This window comes from Nicotiana tabacum, chromosome 16 (assembly GCF_000715075.1).
Source record: "Nicotiana tabacum cultivar K326 chromosome 16, ASM71507v2, whole genome shotgun sequence".
Classification (NCBI taxonomy): Eukaryota; Viridiplantae; Streptophyta; class Magnoliopsida; order Solanales; family Solanaceae; genus Nicotiana; species Nicotiana tabacum.
This window is the reverse complement of record NC_134095.1, coordinates 80,886,560-80,913,804: the sequence shown is the minus strand read 5'-3', so window position 1 is coordinate 80,913,804 and position 27,245 is coordinate 80,886,560. Positions and strand designations below refer to the sequence as shown.

Genomic DNA, 27,245 nt, shown 5'->3' with positions numbered 1-27,245 from the left:
TGATATTAAAAAAATAAAAAATTACCAATTCAAATTGGGGAGTAGTTTCAAGTTGGAGTTTTAAAATTATTTTAAAATAAAAAAACGAAAATAAAGAAATAAATTCAAATTATGGAGTAGTTTCTTTCTAATATCTATATCTATCTATATATTATTAAAAGGAGAGGACAAAGCCATCTCCTTAAGCCAAGTGGCAGCCTAAAAAAACCCATATGACATAATTAGTTACTAATTAGATATTGGTTATTATTTTTAATTTAAATATCTATAAAAAACAAAAATAAAAAATAAAAACTAGCAACATATATATATATATATATATATATATATATATATATATATATATATATATATATTTATAATTAACTATAATAAAAAAACAAAAATATAAATATATAAAAAAAATAACTACCATTCAAAGTGGGTGGGAGTAGTTTCAAGTTGGGTTTCAAAATAATTTTAAAATAAAAAATGATATTAAAAAAATAAAAAATTACCAATTCAAGTTGGGGAGTAGTTTCAAGTTGGAGTTTTAAAATTATTTTAAAATAAAAAAACGAAAATAAAGAAATAAATTCAAATTGTGGAGTAGTTTCTTTCTAATATTGTAGTGTGTGTGTGTTATATATATAAAGAGAAGTAAATAATTATATGATGCCAAGTTGGAGTTTTTAAATTATTTTAAAATAAAAAAGCTATAAAAAAACGAAAAAAAGAGGAAAAAAACTACCCATTCAAATTGCGGAGTAGTTCAAGTTGGAATTTTAATATAATTTTAATATAAAAAACAAAATTAAAAAAATAATAAATTACCAATTCAAATTGGGGAGTAGTTTTAAGTTGGAGTTTTAAAATTATTTAAAAATAAAAAAACAAAAATAAAGTAATAAAAAAAACTTCAGAGAAAAATATTAAATAACGTAATATGCTAATGAAACTTTCTATTAACAAAGTAATAGTATTAAATATTGAAAGATATAATAAAGAAAAATACATAACAAAAACGTTATTTGGTGCGCTGCCTGTATAAGTCTCGTTAGTTTAACATAGATTTTATTCACTAAAATTTAGATAATATTATTAAGAACAACATAATAAAATTTTAAAAAAAATTCAATAGTAATAAATTATATATCTTCTCATATATTACAAAAAGAAAGCGAATACCAAATATTGTTTAATATAATAAAGAAAAATAGAACAAAAAAGTTATGTACTGACTATATAAGTACGTTTGATTTAATAGAGATTTCATTATTGGGTATATCGTATTGACAAACAAGATGACAATTGAATTTTATTAAAGCAATATGATCTAATAGGATCAAACAAGCCTGATCATAATTTAATTTCTTTAATATTTTTTTAATATTGACCGCGCATCACGCGAGTACAACTACTAGTTTTTTTTAATACTCAAAAAAATATTTTGAGTCCAAAAGAATTACATTTAGCGGACTCCACTCGAAAATGGTTGCCTACTTTTGAATCTGGGGTACGTGCCTACGTGGTGTTTCACATGCTGGTGGGCTCCCATCCGTTTTACCATTCAATTTGAGTTTTTTTTAGTTGATTATTGACATTTGCAATTGCACGTGGTTCAACATCAGAGCTTGCATTAAAAAAAAAAAAATCCTTATACTCATATATTAACCCCCCACCCCCCCCAAAAAAAAAAAAAAAACAAATCACTGACTCTCTCCATCTCTTTCCAGATTCTCAATTAATCCATACAGGTGTGCACTTCTTCTTGTATTCATCGTCAGATTCACTAATGCATTCTCACGCCTCTGTTTTTTTAGTTCTATCATTCGATTGATTTTTGCTCTGTTTTTCTTTAATTTTCAGAATTCATACACTTAAACGAAATATACATTTGAATTATTGCTTCTTAATCCCTTTTTTTTCGGAGTCGACATGCATTTGCTCTTATTTTTGTCCATCTTTAGTTATTAATACTATTTATTATTATTTTCGTCTACCCATTTCTGAAATTATTTCTTCATTTTCCTATCACTGTCAGTAGTTTTAATGGCTGTTATTTTCACATAGCTCATGGTGTTTGTAAGTCCTCTATTTAGCTTTATCTCAATTCTCAATATGGTTAACAATCCAATAACTTTATTTATGCAAAATTTGAGTATGTGATTTGTGATTATTTATTCATGTTGTAGTAATCAGAGTGAATCTGTAGAAGAATGTGGAAGTTGAAGATAGCAAAAGGAGGGAATCCATGGCTACGGACAACGAACAATCATGTAGGTAGGGAACTATGGGAGTTTGATCCAGAACTCGGATCTCCGGAAGATCGAGCGGAGATCGAGAAGTTTCGCGAGCATTTCCACAAACATCGCTTTGAGCAAAAGCATAGTGCTGATCTCATTATGCGTTATCAGGTAAAAAAAAGTCTAGTTCCTCCTTAAGTATATTAGCAGATGTATTTTGGCTCAAAAACTGCTGTTAGTTTGCACGCACTACTGCACTAGGGGCGGGTCTAGGACTTTTGGCTAGCATATCCTGTTAGTCTTACTGTACAACTCTTAATGTATAAGTCTATTTTTAAATTTTTAAACCTTTGTGTTTTCTATGATTTATATGGTTTGACAGTAAACAATATGCGGGAAGAAAATTACACAAAAGGAAATTTTGAAGTAACTTAACGCAAATGGCAACAGTTTACCCAACATTAACTGAATAAGGTTTCCAGTATTTGGGAGGAGGGGTTGAAAAATGCAGGTATGTTAATTGATTTAGAGGGTAGAGGGGCGGACCACTATTTACTGTAATAGTGAATTTTTGGGGTATAAAAAAAAGTATGATAATATATTTTTCAGAAGTTTAGGGACGCATAGCCCGTCCTTGACGCTCTGTACGTCCGTCTATAGCCAGCACAGAGGTGTCAGCTTCAAAGAATAATGGATATGTTGTGTTTATCTAGTGCTGTACTGTTCAAGTTCTCTGTGTTTTGTGTACATTTTGAAAAAGGATTGATTTGCTTTACATGGTGGAGGAAAATACAACCACACCAGAGCAATTTCTTTGTTGACTTTGATCTTGTAATGGACTTGATTTTTTTTTGGGTCCGCCTAATCCGGGTTCGCACCACGTAAGGCCCATTAAAGGGGGAAGCGCTCCGTACGAGTATTTTTTTTCCATACCCAGGACTCAAATTGGAGACCTTCCATGGACTTGATTGATCAAACTTTTCTGTCAACTAACTCCCTGTTTCTATTCCCGCTATGCTCAATTGTACATCATTGTAAATGGTCTGCCAGTTTCTTCATATTTTGTTGCTCTGGCAGTTTTTTTGTACTTGGTTGCTCTATTGCTTATGGATAATTAGTGCAACTTTAATGTCAAATTATGGTGCCTTTGCTTTCAACTTTGTTCAGAACTGCATGACTTAAAGATAAAAAGTTTCTATAGTTGACACTTAAACGAGAAGTAATTAGGACAACAATAATGTGGTCTGTGTTTAAACTGTTGCTAACTATCTAACTGGCACATTTTGATCTACAAGGATGGGCCTAGAATCTGTCAAAAGGATTAAAACTTGACTAATGAAAGTTTTTTCTGGTTTTATTTTTATATTTTTATTAGAATGATTTTATAAAGTTGGCAATTGTTCAGCTTCTAAGACTGTCTTATTTGGAAAATTTCAGCTTTGTAATCCATGTCAGGTTGTTGATGAATTGGAACTAATGACTAATATATGTATGATTTTTTCCTGAGTTTTATGTATGTACGTCTCCAGTCACTCTCTTCTATCCGTTTCTGCTCGTTTGTTTTGTTGTTGGACTCCTGGATTCCTTGAAATATTATGTTAGAGCCATGAACTTTTAATGATTAACTAGCAATGTGTCAGAAACTAAATATCTTTTATACTTTTTGCATATTTGGTTTATAGGGTAAGTAATGGGATAATTGGTCTGCAAAAGACTTTTCCCCAAATGAAGTGAACTCCCTCCGTCCCAATTTATGTGGCACTTTTCGCTTATCGAGAGTCAATTTGACTAATTTTTGAAGCTAAATTGAAACAAATTAACTCAATATTTGAAAATTAAAATTTGGAGGCAAGGGAGGGGATAAAAAGTTGTACAGGCTAGCCAAGGTGCGTGTGAGGAAAGCCCGTGATATGGACCAAGTGAAGTGCATCAAGGATGAGGACGGCAGAGTATTGTTGGATGAGGCACTTATCCGTCGGAGATGGCAGACTTACTTCCATAAACTCTTGAATGAAGAGGGGGATAGGAACACTATGCTGGGTGACTTAGAACAATCCAAGAGTCGTCGGGACTTTGGGTATTGTAGGCGTATAAAAGTTGAGGAGGTAGAGGGGGTTATGCGTAAGATGAGCAGGGGAAGAGCGATCGGCCATACGAAATCCCGGTGCAATTTTGGAAGAGCGTGGGTAGGGCGGGCTTGGAATGGCTAACTGGGTTATTTAATGTCATTTTTAGGACGAAGAAGATGCCTGAGGAGTGGAGATGGAGTACGATGATCCCATTATATAAGAACAAGGGTGATTCCAAAATTGCAACAACTATCGGGGTATCAAGCCACTGAGTTATACTATGAAAGTATGAGAGAGGGTGGTGGAGCGGAGAGTGAGGAAGATTGTGTCTATGTCAAGAACCAATTTGGATTTATGCCGGGGCGTTCAACTATAGAAGCCATTCACTTTGTTAGGAGGTTGATGGAGCAGTATAGAGAGAGGAAGCGGGATTTACATATGGTATTCATCTACTTAGAGAAGACGTACAATAAAGTGCCAAGGGAGGTGTTGTGGAGATGTTTGGAGGTTAGCGACGTTCCTGTTGCATACATTAGGGATATTCAAGACATGTACGATGGAGCTAAGACTCGGGTGAGGACAGTGGGAGGGGACTCCGAACACTTCCCGGTTGTGATAAGGTTGCATCAGGGGTCATCCCTTAGCCCATTTCTGTTTGACCTGGCAATCGACGCGCTGACGCGTCACATTTAAGGGGAGGTACCGTGGTGCATGTTATTTGCAGATGACATTGTACTGATTGACGAGATGCGATGTGGTGTTAACGAGAGGTTAGAGGTTTGGAGGCAGACCCTGGAGTCTAAAGGTTTCAAGTTGAGCAGGACCAAAACAAAATACTTAGAGTGCAAGTTCAGTAGTGTGACTTAGGTTGTGGACAAAGACGTGCGGCTTGATTCACAATTCATTCCTAGGAGAGAAAGTTTCAAGTACCTTGATTCTGTTTACAAGGGAATGGGGAGATCGATGAGGATGTCACACATCGTATTGGGGTCGGATGGATGAAATAGAGGCTTACTTCCAGTGTTTTGTGTGGTAAGAATGTGGTCAGACCGACTATGCTATATGGGGCGGAGTGTTGGCCAGTCAAGAACTCTCATGTATAGAAGATGAATGTGGCTGAAATGAGAATGTTGAGATGGGTGTGCGGGCATACCAGGTTGGATGGAATTAGAAATGAAGTTATCTGGGACAAGGTTGGCGTGGTCCCTGTGGAGGATAAGATGCTGGAGACGAGATTTAGATGGTTCGGGCATGTTAAGAGGAGAGGCACTGATGCTCCGGTGAGGATGTGTGAGAGGCTGGCATTGGAGGGTCAACGGAGAGGTAGAGACAGGCCGAAGAAGTATTAGGATGAGGTGATTAGGCAAGATATGACGTTACTCCAGCTGACTGAGGACATGACTATAAATAGGAAGATGTGGAGGTTGAGAATAAAGGTAGAGAGTTAGGTAGCCGAGTGTTGTCCTTGTTTGTCACAGTAGCTTTGTTACATCTCTTAGCGTCCTTCGGGTTCTTCTTTTTATCCCTAGATTGTTGTTATTTCTTATTGCTGCCTTGTTTCGGTTTTCTGTTTGCATTACTTAGTGTTAGTTTTGTATTTTCGCTTTGGTGTTATTTCTTATTCCTCCCTGAGCCGAGGGTCTACCGGAAACAGCCTCTTTGCCTTTTAAAGGCAGGGATAAGGTCTGTGTGCACTCTACCCTCCCCAGACCCCACTTGTGGGACTACACTGGGTTTGTTGTTGTTGTTGTAAAAACTATACAAAAGTACTATAAGTTGTATTTTTTCTCATGTCAATTTGTTGAAAAAATACATCTTAAAATGAGGGTCAAAGTTCACATAGTTTGAATCTCAGAAAGCGAAAAGTGTCACATAAATTGGGACAAAAGGAGTAGAATATTTGAGGTAAAATCGTTTCTTCTTTAAAATTTTCTTTGTCTAACAAAGTAGAAAAGTTGTAGTAGGTTGAGAGCTAATGTAAAAATAGTCTAACTATGATGATCCTCTTAATAGGGCCTGTTAGAGCACAATGAATTTAGAGGGTGTAGTTGTAGTTGATTGATTGCAATAAAGTGACTTCCTTTTTTTTTTTGATAAGGTGTGACTTTCCTTTTCCTTTACTTTATTGTGATTTTTTGAAGAATTGTGTTTTTTGATTTATTGACGTCCAAAAAATTGTTCCAGGGAATTTGATAGAAGACCAAAAAGGTGTTGTAGGCTGTTATAAAAGTATATAATCTACCTGTCTCTACTTTCCGATTATTTCATCATAGGCACACACCAAAACAGGGAAAAAAGGGACAAAGAAAAAGAAAAAGCAAACTCTTGAATCTTTGTATCTTTCCGCTCATGATATTTGAGAGAATATGTGGCAGAATGTCTTGCTAAGCAATGTTTGTTAGAAAATCTGTAATGACTTTGACACAGTACTTTGAAAGGAGAAGTTAACAATCTAAAGATAACCTCCTCATTTGAATTGACTAGAAACATTATCATTATAGCTTTCATGTTTTCATTCTAAGCTTTATTAGCTGGATTTGATTGGAAGGAGGATGAGGAACGAACACAATGGTTTGACTTCGAGGATCCTGGTGGCCTGCATCAACAGAGTATGGAACTATCAAATCACGGGTGACTTACTTTATCTGGATGGGAAGAATTGCTTAATCGGCATTTCTTTCCTTCCCTAAATCGATCTACTAGTAGGTAGTGGTAGGAAAGATCCATTATGATGGGATGTCATTCTCGAATTTCATTTAGTTTTAGTTTTCGGCAAGTTTCTTATCAACGGTGATGAAAAGACTAAACGTTGTACCTTTTATCAATAAGAGAAAATTATTACTCTCTATTTCAATTTATATGGGTAGTTTGACTGGCACGGAATTTAAGAAAGATTGGAAGACTTTAGGACTTGCGGTCTTAAATATGTTACAACATTTGTGTGGTTATAAGAATTTCGCAACTTGTGGTCTTAAATATACCATAATATTTATGTGGCCATAAGAGCTTGTCATTAAGGGTAAAATTGAGAAGTTCAAGTTAAATTGTTTTCAAATGTAGAAAGGTACCATTCTTTTTTGGAATGGATTAATAAGGAAATAGTGCCATTTTTTAGGAATGAGGGGAGTATGTTGTACCATAAAATGTAATGGATTTGGAAACGAAAAATCAGTTGTTCATAGTGGTTTTATTTTGAGTGTAATCTCCCTAGTAAAGGGCTTATTTTTTATATTTTGCTTTCTTTTGGGAGAATGCAAAATAAGATATCCCTTATGTATTGCTTTACATCTGTTTGGTTTCTCGGTAATCACATTGTTCATAACCTCTTTTAGAAGTTGATGTTTGTGAAGAATTGTACTCCTCAGTTTGCTTGGTGGTGTTTGACTAGACACGAAATTCATAAAAAGAGAGGAAGACTTCTGACATGTAAGCTAAATATACATAAAATACCAAAAATAAGTTTGCATCCACAAGTCCTATCAATTCCTAGCATGTCATTAAGGGTAAAATATAATATCTGCATTAAATAGTTTCTAAATATAGAAAGATGCCAATCTTTTCGGGACAGGCATAAAATAGGAGAATACCGAACAAATACAACTTAGCCCTTGGAGTATATGTCCATTTTCCAGTTCATGTCATCATAGTTTCTCCCTTTTCTTTTGTTTTTGTATATTAGCTATCAAAGGAGAATCCAGGAATTACTATTTTGCCCCAAGTCAAAGTACAAGGCAATGAAGATATTACAGAAGATACTGTAGCTACCACGCTCAGAAGAGCATTAAATTTTTATTCCACTCTACAAACTCATGATGGTCATTGGGCTGGAGATTATGGAGGGCCGATGTTTCTAATGCCTGGCATGGTACATGTTTCTATTGCTGCTACTTGCTGCCTAACTTTAAGAGATACTTCTAATTGTCTTATCCCCTATAATCGGGTCATAATTTCTGTTTTACGATTTTATTTTGTTTTCTTTTATATCTGTAACAGGTCATTGCTCTATCTGTTACGGGAGCACTCAATGCTGTATTAACAAGCGAACATAAACGTGAAATGATTCGATATCTTTATAACCATCAGGCAAGTATAGTCCTTTTGATAACACAGCATCTCTGCTTTTGTTTTCAGTTTGCTGATTATATTTCCTTAAATAATTTCCTTCACCATTCACATCTTAGAGTTGGGCGAAAAAGCTTGTCTTAACAATGTTGAATTGCAGAACAGTGATGGTGGATGGGGCTTGCACATTGAGGGCCACAGCACCATGTTTGGTTCTGTTTTGAGCTATGTTACTCTGAGGTTACTTGGAGAAGGAGCTAATGACGGAGAAGGGGCCATGGAGAAGGGCCGTAAATGGATTCTGGATCATGGTAGTGCCACGGCCATTACTTCATGGGGGAAAATGTGGCTCGCAGTTCAGTAACTTCTAGATCTCATCTTTTTGGTTTGAAAGCATGTCTTTTAGATGGATGAATAAATTGTATAGTTTAATAAACTTTATATTCCTTCATAAATTAATATAAGGTGCTTGGAGCATTTGACTGGTCTGGGAACAATCCACTCCCTCCGGAGATATGGCTTCTTCCTTACTTCCTTCCAATTCATCCTGGTTAGTTTCACTTTCATTTCTTATATAACTTTTTAACATCTTACATTTGTTTCTTTTTGGAAAATCATTACCTGTAATAGAATAATGGGAAAATCAACCTATTCAGTGAATGTGGCAAAGTGGATAAATGGGCGAAACATAAGCTCATTACTAATGTCTTCATAAAAATAAATTTTGAAACAAAACAGGTTGGAAGATATAATATTTTCACAGGGAAAACTTTTTTTTGTGTCATCACTCACTTTGTTTTGTCATTTTTGTGTTAGTTATTGGTGCCTTTGTTGCAATAATGCTAAATAGTCAAATCATGGTGTTAGCTGTATTATGAGCATTTCAATGCATTGCTGATTTTGTTTCTCAAGAATATATGATTCTTGTCTTTTCTAAGAAATGGAAACTCTTGTTTCATCCAAATTTTCAGGAAGAATGTGGTGCCACTGCAGGATGGTTTATCTTCCTATGTGCTACCTGTATGGTAAAAGGTTCATTGGCCCAATCACGCCAACAGTTTTATCTTTGAGAAAGGAGCTCTTTACAGTGCCTTATCATGAAATAGATTGGAATAAAGCACGCAATGAGTGCGCAAAGGTTGGTAGGAGCAGTAATTTGCGCGTGTTTATTTACTGCTTTCCCCCTTCTGTTCTGGACAATCTTGAAAAGATTTAGAAACATCCAACTGTAACGAAATCATGATAACATAGATCGAGCTAATATGCAATAACTTGCGAAACGATCATCATCTCATTCACGTTATAAATCTACCTAGAAATAAACCCCGGTGTCGTCAAAGGTGAAAAGCAAAGAAAATGCCAAGATCAACTTTTAGCTATGTTTCAAAGCGCATATGCAATTTAAAAAGGGAGGGGGGGGGTTAATGAAGAAAGGCATCAACCAAGGAGAAAAAAATAGAAAAACATACATGTAATGCAAGAAAAAACAACTATAAAAATAAATAATAGTTATATAACAAATAAAAAAAAAAATTTAAGTAAGTGAATTTTATGAAGTATAATTCCTGTGAACTAAGTTGAAGTACTATTTAAGATGTATTTTTAAATTTCTGATCAATATTTAGTGACTGTTGATCACTTTAAATATAACTTACTCAGTGTAGACCCCACTTGTGGGGAGGGTAGTGTGTACGTAGACCTTACCCCTACCTTTAAGAAGGCAGAGAGACTGTTTCCGTTAGACCTTCGGCTTAACCGAGTGACTGTTCTCACTTTAGCTATAAAACAATATGTAGTTACTATTTTTCAAGACTAAAATGTTAATTTTTTAAGAAGTACTAACATATTCATTAACAGCGTCTCTTATTAATTAATAAAATTACTTTACCTATATTGACAGTTTAATGTCGCCCTCTTCAAGTCGAAGTCTATGAGCAGGGACAAGCTTTAGTTCCTTACTGTTTGACTAAATTGCTGCCTGAGAGAGGCGATGCGCAGGGCTTATGCTATACCGCCCAAGTCATTCTTTTAAAACACTAAAACCTACCATGTAGGGTTTTTGCCCTTTCTCTTTTAATCTTCACAGACACTATTATTTGATGCTTTCATTTGGAAGAGTAACTACGGATGTCTCCTTTTAACTTCAAAGAGTGGGGCATAAACAATAATTATTGCACGTCAGTCCTAAACCAGTTGGGGTCGGTCTTACCAATCCCCACTGTCCATTTTTCCCATTTAAATTCATCTGAGGTCAACATTATGCAAAAGAAAAATAAAAATGAAAGTACTTGAAGTTTTCTATATTATACTGGCATAAGAATCTATAATATGATCAAAAGACTCCTAGAAAGCATAGGACCTAAAGTAAACATATTAACATGACTAAAACATACTCCCAACTTATTGGTATCACGTATATAAATATTTTTCTTCCATTGTGCCCTATCTTTGCTAAGTCAGAGATTGTAGGTCTTTTGAGCAATTTTTTTCTATGTGATTTTAGGTCTACGTTGTCTCTTTTTAACACCTTCGCTCACCATGATTTCACACCTATAGACTAGTGTATCAGAGGTTGGTGCATAACATCATCAAACCAACTCAAGCGACCTTATCTCATTTATCCTAAATGTGTTTAATTTGCACCTTCTGACGAATGTCGTGATTTTTAATCTTGTCTAATATTGTTTGATTGCACATCCATCTTAGCATCCGCATCTCTACGGCACTCATCTTGTGGATGTGTTGAACTTTGGCAGCCCAACATTCACTCCCATATAACACATAATACTTCCCTTTTCTTTCTCTTCTTCCCCTCTCTCTTCCTCTTCGTTAGCTCTAGGCTTTCGAGTAAAGCCAAATGAACGGCCTTTGGTTTATAAAGGTTCTGTGGAGAATCTGACAGCTATCAAACCCTTAAAACACTTTATTCCAGTTTTGTGTCTGCATTATGGGCTATGGCCCACTAATTTCACTTCTTTTGTCATTTGTTTTTGGCAAAATGACACAATTGCCACCTATCTTTTGGGTTACTAGAATACTGACTCAGATACCACTGTTATAATAAAACATAAGCACGAAGATCAAGCATACGTTCTATTAATAAACCAATAATGCACAACATTGTTCAAACCAGATTGATAGCCGTTGATGGTAATGTCATTGAGAGATCTTCTGTCCATGCATACTTGTGAAAATTTATCCTTTCGTGGCGGTAAAAAAGTTTGGAGTTATATTGGGGCTCCAGTAAACATACTAAGAAACTGAAACGACAAATAAGAATTCCTATTCTTGGAAGGAAAAAAGTCCTTATCTTGTTTGCAAGGAAACTTCAAACTTGGATTTCTTGGACTTCTTTGACGACTTGGGCCTTTTGACTTTGTACAATTGGGCTTCTTGTACTTGAAGGCTTGAAGCAAGTTCACATGTATGAACTTGGCAAATAACTTGATCTTGGCAGCCAAAAGTAATAAGACCCATTGTAGCTTCTTCGTCTGCATCACTAAGACCTGTGGATTGCAACTTATACTGTTTTTCCTTTTCTGGTTTGTACCTTCTGTTACTTACCTAAACTCTCTGCAGGAAGACCTTTACTACCCGCACCCTCTAGTACAAGATATCCTGTGGGCTTCACTTCACAAGGTTGTGGAACCTATTCTGATGCATTGGCCAGGGAAAAGATTGAGAGAAAAAGCTCTCTGCACAGTGATGGAGCACATTCATTATGAAGATGAAAACACTCGTTACATATGCATAGGACCTGTAAACAAGGTATTGGTCCTTAATTTCCATTAGTGAAGGTCTTTGTTAATCCACACACTATAGTAATTTTCTTTCTAAACTACCTAGCTATAAGATTTGATGATCCTTTCCAAAATTGTGTCAAAATACAGTTTGCATACGCTTTTCTGTTCTGAAGCATTTATTTAGCTTTAATTCCTTGCATTCAATCTTAGGCCAATGAGTTATCTATTTGGCAACTCTTTTATTCTTCTGTTGTTTGTCTGCATGTTTCAGTTGTTCCTGATAGATGAATAATATGGAGTATAATCTTCCTTTGTTTCCTGAAAAAACTGACCTTTCATTTGCAGATTTTAAATATGCTTTGCTGCTGGGTTGAAGATCCTAATTCAGAAGCTTTCAAGTTGCACCTTCCAAGAATTCATGACTATATGTGGGTTGCTGAAGATGGCATGAAAATGAAGGTCTACAAATATCAGTTCCCAGTTTTAATGTTTGAAATATGGGTTTCTTAATGTCCTACATTAGTTATACTGGTGTTGGTCATTTATAAACCTTGTTTTCTCTTTGTCTGATGATATATAGATGATATGTTGTCATATTGCAGGGATACAATGGAAGTCAATCTTGGGATACTTCATTTGCAATTCAAGCAATCATTGCAACAGAGCTTGGCGAGGAATATGGTTCAGCATTGAGAAAAGCGCATTCATTCATAAAAAATACACAGGTAAAACCTTTTCTCTGTCATATCATCTATGGTGTAACCTGCCATATTAGTTTCTTGATTTTTACCTCTGATATTGATCTAACTTGCAAGTTCCTTCCTTTGTTTTGAAGGTGTTAGATGATTGCCCAGGCAATCTAGATTTCTGGTACCGTCATATTTCAAAAGGTGCTTGGCCCTTTTCAACTGCAGATCACGGATGGCCCATTTCAGATTGTACTGCAGAGGGACTTAAAGTAAGAATTTGTAACAAGTGTTCCCAACCCATTGATATGTTTCCATTTCTGCTAACCTAAGTGAGTGTCTACCAGGCAACTCTTCTATTATCAAAACTACCATCAGAGATAGTCGGTGATCCATTGGAGGCAAAGCGTTTCTATGATGCTGTAAATGTTTTGCTTTCATTACAGGTAATAGCATTCTCCCCTTCTTATTTCATATCATTTTCCATACTTCTTTGTGTATGGACTTTGCATTGCACTTTCCGTCACGTTTACGTGAAGTCTGCATTTTGTGGGTAAACAAACTGACAATTGCAAGAGTGGCTTCAATATTTCTCTTTGATGCTTTTAGGTTCTCAGTTGCATCCCCAAAACGCTTAATGTGACGGATGGATGTTAAGTTTGGATTTTATGCATTCTGGCAGAAAAATAAGCTAAATTTATAATTTAGAGGCTTTTGTAAGTAAGCTAAAGTCATGCTGCACATCATATTTTAGGCAACAATGTTCTAAAGAACTAGTATCTTAAAATGTGTACTAGGAGCTGACAGAAAGCCTCTACTTTGGTCTTTTTATAGTTATGACAACTGAAAAAGGATAGGAGGCATTTGCAGAGTTTTTGCCTCTGGCTTCTGTACATATTCTAATAAAACACAGGAGAACACCTGCTATGATTTTGTCAACTGTGCTTGCAGATAAATTACTGTAACCTGGCCTAATTTGGTTTCTTAAAAGCTAAATCAAGCTAACTTGTTTGACTTGAAGCAGGATTGCTTTCCAAACTCATGCAGTAGATATCTTGGATACCATTCCATTTGAAATTTAGGTTGTTAGACATTCCATTAACTTCATGTAAAAGTAAAACAACTTATACATTAGTTCCCACCACCCAAGGTAGTCTCACATAAAATAGATCTCTGCTGCCCTCTGCATTACACAAGCTCTGTATTTTTCTTGTCCTTTCGTACTCCCTCTTCCCTTCCCACTATTCTCTCTCTCTCTCTCTCTCTCTCTCTCTCTCTGTGTGTGTGTCTGTGTGTCTGTATTTTGTTTATTATCTACTTATCTGTTAAACATTCTGCTAATTCTATTGATATGGGATGGGTGTAGTTCCAGATTGCTAGTGATTGGGAGTGAAAAATGATATTGCTGGGACTAGTGACAAAAAGAGATTCCTTTGGATTGGAATCTCAAGATTCTGATTTGAGGCATCTTCTGGTTTCTCAAGTCATTCAGAATATCTGCAACATCATGTTCTGGATATGAGAATGATCTGCATCTTCTTGTGGCTTTTCTATGTGATTGTATATACTAGTTCCGATTCAGGTGTTGGAATTCCAAAAGTTTGCCTCTGGTCTCATAATGCAGAGAACTGTAGAGTATGTCTTTTTCGAAGTGAGCTCTAAGCAAATTAACTTGCAGTTTTCCAACCAGTTGATAGTGAGCTTACTTTAGCAACATCTCTAGGTCCTTTCCTCAAAGCCAGCCAAATAAAATCTATGCCTTTCTGATGTTATAAAGACAATTTTTTGTTATTGTTTGGCCCTGTTGTTCCTGAAAGTGCAGTCTTGGGAATCACTGAGAAAACCTTTTGCTGGTATGTGTGCAGAATAGTGGTGGTGGCTTTGCAACATATGAACTATCGAGGTCATATCCGTGGTTAGAGGTATTTCTTTTGAAAGTTAACATTTGATTGCATGTTACCCTGTAGAAAATATTTTCTTCCATGTCATTAGTTTTACGCTTTTACACATATAAACATTTTTGTCAACCTGGTGGAGTTATGTACACCATATATTCAATGTGATTCTGCTCATGCTTAGTAGGATAGCACAGTCTTGTTTTTCACTTCTGAAGTCATTTCCTGCTATGAAAGAAAAAATTTAGTTAATATTTTCTTCTTATTTTGCTTGGGGATGTTCAGATTCTTAATGGCTTCTTTCTTTAAGGGTCTTATTAACATCCACTAGAATTATGGTCCCCTTTATTTCTTAAAATGTTTTTGCGACTATATTCTGCCCACAAGTCTCACTATTATGGTAAAACCTGGTGAAACGCTAATGTTGAACCACCAGTATGGCGCAGTGCTAGTTGGTCTAACTTTTATGTAGCTAATCTTCATGCTATTCAAAATAAAAAGAATAAAAAATAAAAAACTATGTAGAACTTTTACAGCTAAGACTAGAGTCTTATTTGGCTACAAGTTAAGAGCGAATCACCCAGCGGGTCTTGTTTGCTCACGCGGAGTAAATCACGAAAATTGGGTTCAATTGGTCATCTATTGCTGCAGTAGGACCTTCTACTTAATGCTTGTGTCCTTGTTAACCTACTTTTCTGCTTCCTTTAGCTAAATACATTAGTGTCATAGACCACACTAGACACCCATCTACCATTTTTGCCTAGTCTTATTTGCACATAAGGCTGACAACTGGGCTGGGACCGGCCCGCGGGCTAAACGGGCTGGGACCGTTTGGCACGCGGTTGGTGGGCTCGGGCCGGTCTCGTGGGCCGGTTTTACCATTTAGGACCGTTTGGACCGGGCTAGGGCCAAACGGGCCCAACAGATTTTTTTCCCAATGGCCAAATGATGAAAAAGTCTTCAAAAAATAGTCATTTACACCCCCCCCCCCCCCAAAAAAAAAATATAATTTTAACCCAAACTTTTTATTATTATACTTTTCCCTATTTTTTACTATAAATACCCCCTCATTTTTCCATTTTTTTTACAAAATCAATATCAATCTATCATAATCTCTCTCTAATTTTCTTCAATACTTGCTACAATTGTTTACTTTATAAAAAAATAGTGAAAAAATTGTGAGCTTGCTACTATTGCTTACTTTATTAAAAAAAAAAGTTAAAAAATATTGAGGTTGTTAGAATTTGTGAAAAAATTGTGAAGTTGGTGAATTGGAGTCTTCAAGTCTTCCTGGATAATCAATTTTCAACAAGTTGTTCGTCAATTCGATAAACTCGTTCCAACTCTTAAATCTTAATATTATAGTTTTGTTTGTTGTATTTAGTTGCTATTACTTGATTAATTAAGCTGTCTTCCTTAAGAAATATTTTTGGGCACGGGAAAAGTAAGTATAAGGCAAAATCTAAGATTGGCGAAACTAGTGGTATTGCTCTTCCTCCTCTCCGCCCCCGGCTCCCCGATCCAAACCCCGTAGCCGTCCTGCACCTGCTATTCTTGATACCGATAATAATTTATTATAAATTACCGACACTGAATTTTGCCATAATATGGCACTCGATGATTTTTTAGACCATGAATTAATGAATGCTTGCTATACTAATGATTATATTACTATTAATGAAAATGATGATGAGGAAATTGATTTTGATAAAACTCAATCGGACGATGATATACCCATTAGTCATGTTCCTGATGTTGACCCAACTAGTGATAACACTGCTAATCTTAATGATGACCCAACTGATACTCCCGTTATAACCCCTACTTTTTCTAGAGAACCTACCAAATGGACGAAAACATCTCTTGTTTGACATTTTTTTACTCAACTAGTTGAAAAAAGTAAGGCTAAGTGTAAAACTTGTGGTCAAGAGTTAGCTTTTAAATATGCACCAACGCGGTCGGGGATGGGAACTTTGGCTAGACACAGCTAAACACCCTAATGATAACGCTCTGGCCGGGGGGGAAAAGTGCATGTAGTCCTAGTCATACTGACCCTAGTGGTACTGGTTCAAATCAATTACAACCGAGAATTAACACGGTTACCGGTGGTATTTTATATTATGATCCAAGAAAAGATTGGGAATAATTGGCAAAATTGGTAACTGTCATGTGCTTACCCTACATTTTTCCTTCTGACCCTGCGTTTGTGCATTACATTAGAAAAATTTATAATCCTATTTGATAAAGTTTTCCACAACTGTAAAGAGTGATATTTATAAATATAAGCATGAATATGAACAATATTTGCGCTACTTATTTACTCATATAAATTGTCGTGTTGCTATTACAACTGATATTCGTAGAATTAACAACGACTGTGATTACCTTACTGTTACGTGTCATTGGATTAATGAGGATTGGATAATACAAAACCGCATAATTGCTAGAATAATTGCATCACGTCACACATGCAGTTTATTGCTAGCGCAGTTACGAGTATTTGCCGATATTTTTGCATTAGTGATAAAATAATGTCGGTTTCGATGGATAATGCTACTAATAACACAAATGCTATACACTTGCTTACCACTACGCTAAATCCTGCATTTAGTAACATTTTTCATGTTAGATGTATTTGTCATATTTACCATTTAATTGTGGGTGATGGTATGAGAATTTTAAATATTCAAATTGGAAAAGACCATTTTGCCCAACAACTATTTTTGAAAATTAACCGTTGGACCAACGGCCATAATCTGAAAAATTGTTTAAAAAATAGCCTAAAATTTTTTATAGCCGTTGGGTCCATTTAGCCCGTTTGGACCGCGGGCCCGGCCCATTTAGCTAGGGACATGAACTAGTGGGCCTGGTCCCGGGCCGGTTCCTCCAAAAAGCATGTTTAGCCTGGGACCGCGGCTCAGAAGACCGGCTCGTTTGGCCTGTTTGCGGCCCGGCCAGCTTTATTTGCACATTAAAGGTATCTTGTAAATTCTGACTCTTTAGCCCACATTAGGAAGTTCCTTCAATGCTGCCCTCCATGGGGTCACTTACCTTTTTATCATCAGTTAATATGCCAAGACATTTCAAACTCTTTGGAGAATTCAACGATGCTTTGGTTATCTTAAAATATTGATGATAATTTCTTTGTCGTGTAAAAAGACAATTTCTCTTTCTTGGCAAAGATGAGAAATACACATTACCTCTTTTTCCGCCTTCTTTTGTGCTTGGAACTCTGCCAGCTAACTCTCGAAAAGAGTATTTGTCTTGAAATGTTGCTGTCAGTAAATTTTAATTTCAACTTTATCAAAAAGTTATGCTGTTTACGCATGTTAATACCTTTGTATTTAGGATTTTACCTCTGTAATCACTTTTTGTTGAAAATAATATTTCACAAGACATTTGAATTCTCTTGCTGTGTCTTCTCAAGGGTGGTAGCTTATGCTTAAAAATGGATACCCCCTTTCTCCTCTAGGTAACATGCAGAAAAGAATCCAAAGGAAAAAGAAAAATGCATCCCCATTTGAAATTAAATTGAAAAATTACTTTAAAATCTTAAAAAATTCTTAAAACATAAGTAAAAGTCACCTTTTCTCAACCAAAATAAATTTAAAAGAATATTTTATTTGTAAAAAAATATAGTTTGAGTAATGAAAAGGAGTATTAGTTTCCCTCATCCAGGTTGCCCGAATCTTGTTCCCTCCAAGTAGGGTTGAAAGAACACTGTGAATGGGTCTTATTATTCTCATTTTCTCGGAGCTTTTCTTTACTCTGCCTTGTGTTTGCTTGCTTGCTGGTTTATCCCATACTTTTCCTTCACACTATATACTTGTGTGCTTTTTTTATTTTATTTTTTTAAAATGCAATAATAGTGTTTATTGAAGACTTCTTATCAAGATGAGGTTGCTTGTAACAAGTTCAAATTATGCACTTTAATTTAGAATTTTGCCATTAGTACAGTTGACAGTTAGGCCAGCGGATAAGCTTTCAAAAGATTTGCCTGGTGTTGTAACATTATCTTTTAGCACCTAGGGGATAGTGCTGTAAATGCTAGTAAAAGTATCTAATGGTTGCTAAAAAGCAAATTGGCCAGAGAGTATATATACCATAATAAACTTAACCAGTATTGCAAGGGGAAAATTAAAGAGCAGCAGATAAAGGGTAATAGGAAGATGACTAGTTTTCCCACAATGGCATTCTTAACCTCTTGTCGTTTTCTTTTCTCCTTTGTCCTTACTGAAGAAGTTTTGGGGCTGATGTTTTAGAGAATGTGCGAAAATCATTAAAATAGTTCTTGCACAAGCGTTCATTCCATGTTTAATCTTATTGACATGATGCTACATGGATGTTGGGTTGCTGCTTATTGCACGTGCATTATGCAAGTATTTGAATCCTTTGTTGATTTGAAATTATTTTTCCCTGTTCAGATAATCAATCCTGCTGAGACTTTTGGAGATATTGTTATTGATTACCCGTAAGTCATCTGCATTTATGTCTAACTTGTTTCTTGTATATCAGTATATGTATGAGTACAAATACATTTGTAGATTCCTGTTAACCACACAGCTTTGTCACTATACAGTTATGTAGAGTGTTCCTCAGCTGCAATTCAAGCTTTAACAGCATTTAAGAAATTATACCCTGGTCATCGCAAAGAAGAAGTGGAACGCTGCATTGCTAAAGCTGCTGCCTTCATTGAAAAGATTCAAGAAGCAGATGGCTCCTGGTTAGTTCTTGTTATCCCCGTTTCCTCAACATGCAGTAGAACTGCGAGGGCATATTGTATCCTTGTACATTGAAACAGTCCATACTTGGTTCATGTCCATAGTTTTCTCCTGAAACCATAAGAATTATATTTAGCGTCTGAATTTCCTTCTTAGGTATGGCTCTTGGGCAGTTTGCTTCACCTATGGCACTTGGTTTGGGGTGCTTGGCTTACTAGCTGCAGGAAGGAACTACACTAATTCTTCCAGCATCCGTAAGGCTTGTGACTTTTTGTTGTCCAAACAAATCTCATCTGGTGGCTGGGGGGAGAGTTACCTGTCTTGTCAAAACAAGGTACTTTCATCTCATTTCATTTCATTTACTTCTTATTCTGGTTCCTTGCATATCTTATAATTTTTTCTGTGCATAGTAAAAACTGAACTTGTCCCTCATCAAGTTTTATGTTCGAAACATCTAAGTGGTCTTTTAATTTGTGGACTTTGGTGTGGGATAAAAATTGGCAATGTATTTGAATATCCAAACTGATTGGTCTTTGTGTATTTTGGTGTGAGATGTGTTTGGATAACATAATATCAAAGTTTTAGGTTGTTTCAGCTATTTATGACTGGAATTGGGAAGGCAACTGCAATACTATCTCCTCCCCCCCCTCCCAAAAAAAAAAACAATGGGATAAGGGGTTCTTTCCAGTCCCTTAAATCTCTCTCCGCTCCATTGCCTCTTACACCTATTGTTAATTAGATCTGTTTCATATTGCTCCATAATTTTTCTTCCCCGAATACTTAACCTTTTCTTCAAATTCTTTTTTCTTACTGAATTAATAAATTTTACGACAAAACATTCATATATTGGTTTCATAAATGTATTTGAAGAACAATCTACTTGTTGATATACGTTGATTGTAATATTAGTTAATTGTTATGGCCTTATAGGTCATTCATTTATTTAAGTGAAGGAAGAGTTATTCGCACCTTTATTCCGTTCTAAACCAAATTTTGACACGAGCACTACAAACCCATCCATTATCCTTCACAAGCAATCCGCTATCCGTAGAACTATTCAATCCATAATGCTTTTATTTATTTAAGTCCAAACCTTTTGTGGCCACATGAAAAAAATTGCCCCTTAGACTCACTTTTTATTTAGCAGTACTCACATCTGCCCCTACATGGAATCAGGCAGAGTGCTCCGATCTAGGGACCTGTATGTTGGAAATTCATACAAAATAATGAACGAAATCTTGGGGTAGGAGTATTGTCTTACTGATTTCATATTTATGATGCAGTGACAAAACTTTTGCAAACAGACCAATATGACATAAATAGCCAAGTAATTTTTCATACCATCAAGGTGCTTGTCATATCTCCTATAAGACGTAGTAGGGAGAGTTATCTTTGCCTTTTATTCTCTTATATATCCATTAACTTACCATTCATTTTTCTCTTCTCTTTTCCTTCTCTTCCAAATAGGTGTATACAAATCTTGAAGGCAACAGATATCATGTTGTAAATACATCATGGGCTATGCTGACTCTAATTGCTGCTGGGCAGGTACTAATAAAGTTTTTGACCTAAACATGATTGTGAGAACTTATAAGTAACATTGAATAGTTAAAATAATATATTCACTTAAAGCTAACAAACAAATAGATATTTTTCATTTTGAAATCCAAGGAGGAAATGAAATGAGCAGTTTGAAACCTTAAGTTGTTGCTTTCTTCTGCCAATGCCCTGTGAAATTTTCTGGAGGGAGATGAAGACCTCATGAATATTTCTATGTACCTTCATGGATGAAAATTAAAAGATGGAGGGACCAAGCTGTGATTTTCTAATTTATATCCTCAGAAAACTGACTGGATCCCAATGGTGACTGAGACTTCCAATGACTTGAGACATATTGATTAGTGGTCTGCATGGTCTGGGTCATCCTGCTTTCATGTTTAAAATGGTCACTGCATGGTCTGGGTCATCCTGCTTTCATGTTTTAAAAGACATCTTTAACAGTCTTTCAAAAACTAATGACAAAAACCAAAACGAGAGTGTTAAAGATGAATAATTCCTGATTTTGGTTCAGTTTTCTGGTCTTAGAAAGTTTTCTTCTTTAAACAACATTTTGGTTAAAAAATCAGTAGTAATATTTAACGGGGGAAATAGAAGAAAATAAGTAGAAACAGATAAACCTACACTAAGATGACAATTATAACATGTATAAGATACAATACCTTCAACCACAGAATATTCTAGTAAAAGAAACCCCAGAGACTAAATTTTTCTCAACAGTAAATACTTTAGAGAAGAAAGTGAAACATAAATACACTATCGAATGAAGTTAAGAAATTCCATTGGAACATATAACAATCAGTTTGTTTTAGTCTTCTGCGATATTTAATTTTTAAAACCAACATCAAACCAAATTTTGGCAGTTTCCCATTTTTGTAAGACCAAAACTAACCAAATGATTTCTATAATTGTTGGTTTGGTTCAGTCGATTTTTTCCAAACGCTTTCCCCACTACTAATATTGGCATTCCTCTGAATTATGCTTGATATTTTGCCCATCTCTCTTCTCCCTCTCTTTATGGGGGAGAAGGGAAGGTGTTTGTGTGTGTGAGTCTTCAATGATGTGCTTTTTTAAAGGCTAACTTTAATTAGATTGGCGATTTTAGGGTTTAAGGTGTTCTCGTTGAAACACGCGGGCATACTCCTTGCTTCTGGGGACATATTTCTTCTGCTCTTGACTTTTCTTTACTTTTAAATTGCTCTTTTTAACAAGATATATTGAAAGAACTTTATGAAGCATTTGGCATTTCCAAGTAAGTTGATTTACATGGTTGGTCCTAATTTGAGATACTGAGACAGAGAAATGTTCAAGCAGAATGTTTGTGTTATCAATACATCCCAAATTGTTGGATCTGCATACACCTTTCAGCTGAATATTTTTGTACATCTTTGAAAATGTTGGAGTCTTCTGCTTAGTGATTATAATTGAGGGTTGTCATCCCTTTCTGCACAAACACATCCTTATAAATTACTGAGATGCGAAACTATAAATCAAATGGCACCTCTTTCGCTGAAGTTTACTTTTTTTCCCTTTAAACAATTGCAGGCTGAGAGAAATCCCATGCCATTACACCATGCAGCAAAAGTATTAATAAATGCTCAGCTAGAAAATGGAGATTTTCCTCAGCAGGTAATTCTGCAGCTTCCAGTCCCTGTAGCTTAAAAATGTTTGTACTGTATGCGAACAAGTGCCTGGTTGCTATTATTGAAAACAGCGTACCCTCCTTTTACTTTTTGACTTGCAAGTTAAAAGGTTGCGTAAGCGCTTGCCTCAGAGTTTTGATTTGGTTTAATTGGCTGTGCCTCTTGGGCGGAGTTTGGGGCTTAAATTGACTTCAGAGCTGCATACAGTTTTGGGAGAGGAAGTATGTAAATATAAACTACATTGTTCAAGAGAATCTGGTTAAGTGTTGGGTATCTTTCGTGGGAGAGTTAGCTTATAAGAGTACCTGGCTATGGGAGAAAGAACTAGTGGAGGCTGGTTCAGTAAATAAGGTCAAAATATTCATATTTCTAATCGTCTTGTTTAAAAAGCCCGCTGCAGACAAAAGTCTTTTATTTCAACGGAGATGGGTAAAAAGGCGGGCTCATTATCTATTGAGTTTCAAACTGCGTGCCACACTGGCCCTCAAGAGTTCATCAGTTATTTAAAAAAAGGTCAAAGAAGTCTACTCAAGTACAATGGTTGGGGTAAGAAGATGGCATTTTGGTTTAGTGTTAATGTAGGATAATATTTGCACTAGTCGCATGGTCATCCCTTAGTACCTTTCAAATGTATTATCCAGTGTTGGATAAACAAGGGGCGTTACATTGTTTCATGATTTTAGGGGTCCAATATGTTTTCCTCTGCTTTATGGTTTTCTCTGCGTATGACAACTTTGGTGTCCTTTCTACTAAAAAGGCAGGCCTCTATACAGATTGAAACTTGAATGTGATATATTATATTTTCTTTTAATTATTCGAAGTGCACTACTAAATTACATTTCTGAGGTAATAAAACTTGATAAACTGGTAGTGGAGCTGTTTTCACATCTCAATTTTATATGTAGGTGCTTCGTCATACTTGCCGCATGTGGAACTTAATGATCTTATTTGAAGGATAAATGTCCCACCATTATAGTCACTATGATTGCCACGCTTACTACTTTTTGTTTCTCTCTAATAATATATGTGGCTGGATAATTTGTTTACTTATCGACTGTCTTTATATTTCTCAGGATATCAGCGGGGTCTTCAACAGGAATTGCATGATATCCTATTCTGCATATAGGAACATTTTCCCAATTTGGGCACTGGGAGAATATCGTTCTCGCGTACTTAAAGCTAAATGAGTGTCAGTTCACGTTTCGCGAAGGCTTGACTCTTGGTTTTCTGTCCACCTTTAACACGCTAGATGCACGATGATTAGTTAGCTAGTTTACTTTATTTTTAGTTATTTTGCAACTAATCGTCTTTCGTGGTTCGTTTGCTGCCCTCAATAGTTTTCCTTCATTAGTTGGGAGGGAAACTGATTGAATGCTAAGACTAATAATGCATGTTAAGGTAGGACCACGAGAATTAGAATTTGATTAGAAGTGTCTCTTATCATTGTCTCGTTTCTTTCTAAAAAGCGTTCTTATTCACCAAATTGTCGCATGTCAACCCGAGAGTTGGGGTCCGAGGGTCTTGCATATCGGAAACCATATCAAATTAAAGAACTGACATGTGCTATCATATCATAGCATAGTAGCGAGACTATCAAGCACACATTGAATCACACTAGGACAACCAAATAAAGATAAATTATACACAGTCAGTCGCTAAGAAAACAATCTTCATTATTCAATGTTCAGATTTAAGGACAATTGCTTGATAATCAGATATGTCCTCAAGATATCATAATTTGAAAATAATTATAAAAAAAAAGGGGCCCAACTAGAACATGACTTGAGATTTAGTTTGACGATGATGACCTAACTATTATTTTTATCTTTTAGGGTGGTACATAGAAGAGAGGTAATGCCATATTCTTTTAAATCTGTACCGTTAGTGAATAAGACTTTAATAAATTCTTTTAATCAAGATACATATGATTGTATTCCATCTCTTGTTACTGCCTTGATAAAAACAGAATCTCTACTCTAAACAGATGGCGAAACGTTACACCAAGCTAAAACAAAAGGGAAAGAAATCCCGATGAATGAAGAGTCCGGAACCAAAATGTGGTTCTTTTGGATTCAAAAACGAAATGTGTAGAAAAAAAATATGGTGACCAATTTATATATAACGTCTTTTAAAAAGATGCTATACCTTAACGGCCATTTGCCCAGTTAAGTATAACGCTCTTTTAAAAGATGCTATACATATAACGTTCTTTATTAAGACGCTATATATATTATGTGGGCCCACAAATAATTCTTCTGGGCTTAACTGACATAACAATAATTCAACTGGGTATAGCGCCTTACGCTAAGACGCTATACCTCAAATAATTGAACCTCCGGAAGGTGAAGGATTTTGTAAAAATTCATTCATAAATATTTTCAAGTCTTCTGAAATATTTCTTTGTTTAGTTATTTTGCATTTTGCCATAATGTCTGAAGAGCGAAGGATTAAGGTTTCATTATATTGAGAGGGGGGAGGGTGAGGTTGTGGTGACTAATAACTCAGTAAGCTATAGTTTATCTCCATAGTGTCATGTTAAGTTGCCACTTACAATGGAGTACGATACATTGGTATCGTTGTTATGTAAAAAAATAAGTGTGAGCAACGTTCGGTGAATATTAAAGTAACCGAAAGATATCCATGTTTTGTGACTCCGCAAGGGGTTGCTTGTTATGGTGAGTTTAACATCAAAGACGATGAAACTCTGAGAGATTTTTTGAGGACTCCGGATGAATGCCGGAAATTTATTGTAATGAAACTATTGGAAATGTACGTCAAAGCTAAAGATGTTCGCAATAATGAGGTTGCACAAAGTAGGGATATCTATCAATCATCGGATGGTTATTTTGGAGCAGTTTTAGCCGAATAGGTTCAGGCTGAAAGAGTTTTGCTTGATCTAAACTTATCTCCACGGGCGAATGAGGAGCGAGAAAATAATTTCTCCCCTAGTTTACATAATCCACAAGACGAGTGGTAAAGTACAATTTTCCTTTGTGTTACGATGTATATTTTTGTGTGTTCAAAACCGAACAGAAATTGAAGCTTAATGGCTTATTGGTATCGGGTTAACGGTTTAATGAACGAGGAACAGATTGAAATTTTTTCATTAACGACTTATCGGTTTGGGGGCGGATTATTCAATTTTCTTAACGGATAATCCGCTAACCCGTTAAGAATATATATATATAATCCAATCCAAACGCTATCGGTGATATCATATCTCTATGTTCCGCATCCAATCCAAACGCCACCAGTATCATAATCAGCCAAGCGTTACAATTGACCTTAAGTTTCGCTTAACTTACCATCATCAAATATGTGTCATCGCTAATCTGGTGCCTTTTCATTCATAAGCAAATAATACATAATAGTAGCAAGAAGAAAAGGCAGCATCACCTCCAAATTAAAAGTGAAATCGGTTATTAACATGGTAATTTTACCTTCCGGTAGAAAATAAATGTTGCCGTTAAAGCGGACCACAAAATGATAGTAATAATCAACAACCTTGGTTAAAATTTCTTAACATATAATGAGTTCAAATTCATCATGTGAAAGAGGAAAGAGACTCATTTAGTTGACCATCAGGCTAACTTGGAACTACTAGAAGAGAGCGTATGTCTTCACACAATTCAACTGCTTGTGGAACGTGTAAATCTTGCCACTCCGTATATTTGTTGCGATAGTACGCGCTCTGTAATGCACGCAATATAGATTGAATTAGGCCGTTAAACTGCCCGATAAGAGCTAACCAATACCAATCCGCCCGATATCTTATCGGGTGGCTAGCGAATTAATACATTTAAAAGCCGATAACCGATAAGCCAAACCGTTAAGAGTAAATAGCTGCCCAATCCACCTGATAAGAAGCCTTATTTTTGTGTATTGAATTTGTATTAACACTCATATATTTTACAAGGGGTACCGACCAGATATGAATTTTACAAGTTATGAACCAACAGCCAGTTGGAATATGCCTAATTTTGGTGTGTTGGATCATGGCGGTCTATCCGGGAGTCATCATCAACAGGATAATGTGCATCATGGGATATCAATACATTATGATTTGTAAGTGAATATATAAATTCAAATGTAAAGTTTGGACCAATTTGAGTAACTCATTATTTTACTAGTTGTGCAGCGAAAATGAGCAACTTGATGGTCTTGTCCTTACTCAGTTTCCCGAAGACGACATATTTAATCGGGATCTGGCAGACACGCACTGTTAAGAAGAGAATAATGATTATGAAAACAATGCCGATGAGTCTGGAGATAACACACCCTTCCCTGACGAGGGTGATGATGATGAGAAAGATAATGCTAAACCTGATTTGACGAAGGAGCATGCTCCACCTCCCGTTAGACCAAGAGTGTATGAGTCACACATGTCGTTTCATTCAACGGAGATTCCCTACCTTGATCATTTGCCAAGTATGCCGGATGTGGATGCCTTCACAAAGGATATTGACGAAATTCGGACAGCAATGTGGGATGAATCTAGACCAACAGTGTTGTCAAAGGACATGCTTTTTCCTGATAAGGCGCGCTATAGATGGTTTACGAGTTGTAATTGGATGCTGCGTGCGAGGAAGAAGAAAATAAATATATGGGTTGTGGGTAAATACATTGGCACCCACGATTATGAAA

At 35.9% G+C, this 27,245-nt stretch overlaps 1 protein-coding gene across 2 annotated transcripts; it reads left to right on the top strand.

Annotated features, from left to right (window-relative positions):
- The first annotated feature begins 1,579 nt into the window (after positions 1 to 1,579).
- On the top strand, positions 1,580 to 24,084 carry LOC107826198 (cycloartenol Synthase). 2 transcript variants are annotated; one of them, XM_075233001.1, is made up of 19 exons: positions 1,580 to 1,736; positions 2,175 to 2,396; positions 7,974 to 8,159; positions 8,288 to 8,377; positions 8,517 to 8,711; positions 8,822 to 8,906; positions 9,328 to 9,494; positions 11,936 to 12,124; positions 12,445 to 12,558; positions 12,702 to 12,824; positions 12,935 to 13,057; positions 13,133 to 13,231; positions 14,651 to 14,707; positions 19,105 to 19,151; positions 19,260 to 19,403; positions 19,558 to 19,735; positions 20,869 to 20,949; positions 22,504 to 22,587; positions 23,675 to 24,084. In XM_075233001.1, the coding sequence occupies exons 2-19, from the start codon at positions 2,199 to 2,201 to the stop codon at positions 23,786 to 23,788; spliced, it is 2,274 nt and encodes a 757-aa protein (XP_075089102.1). In that variant the 5' UTR covers positions 1,580 to 1,736; positions 2,175 to 2,198; the 3' UTR covers positions 23,789 to 24,084. The 2 variants fall into 2 exon arrangements, with proteins under 2 accessions (XP_075089102.1, XP_075089101.1); XM_075233000.1 differs by having other exon boundaries at positions 1,731 to 2,064.
- Positions 24,085 to 27,245: the final 3,161 nt, after the last annotated feature.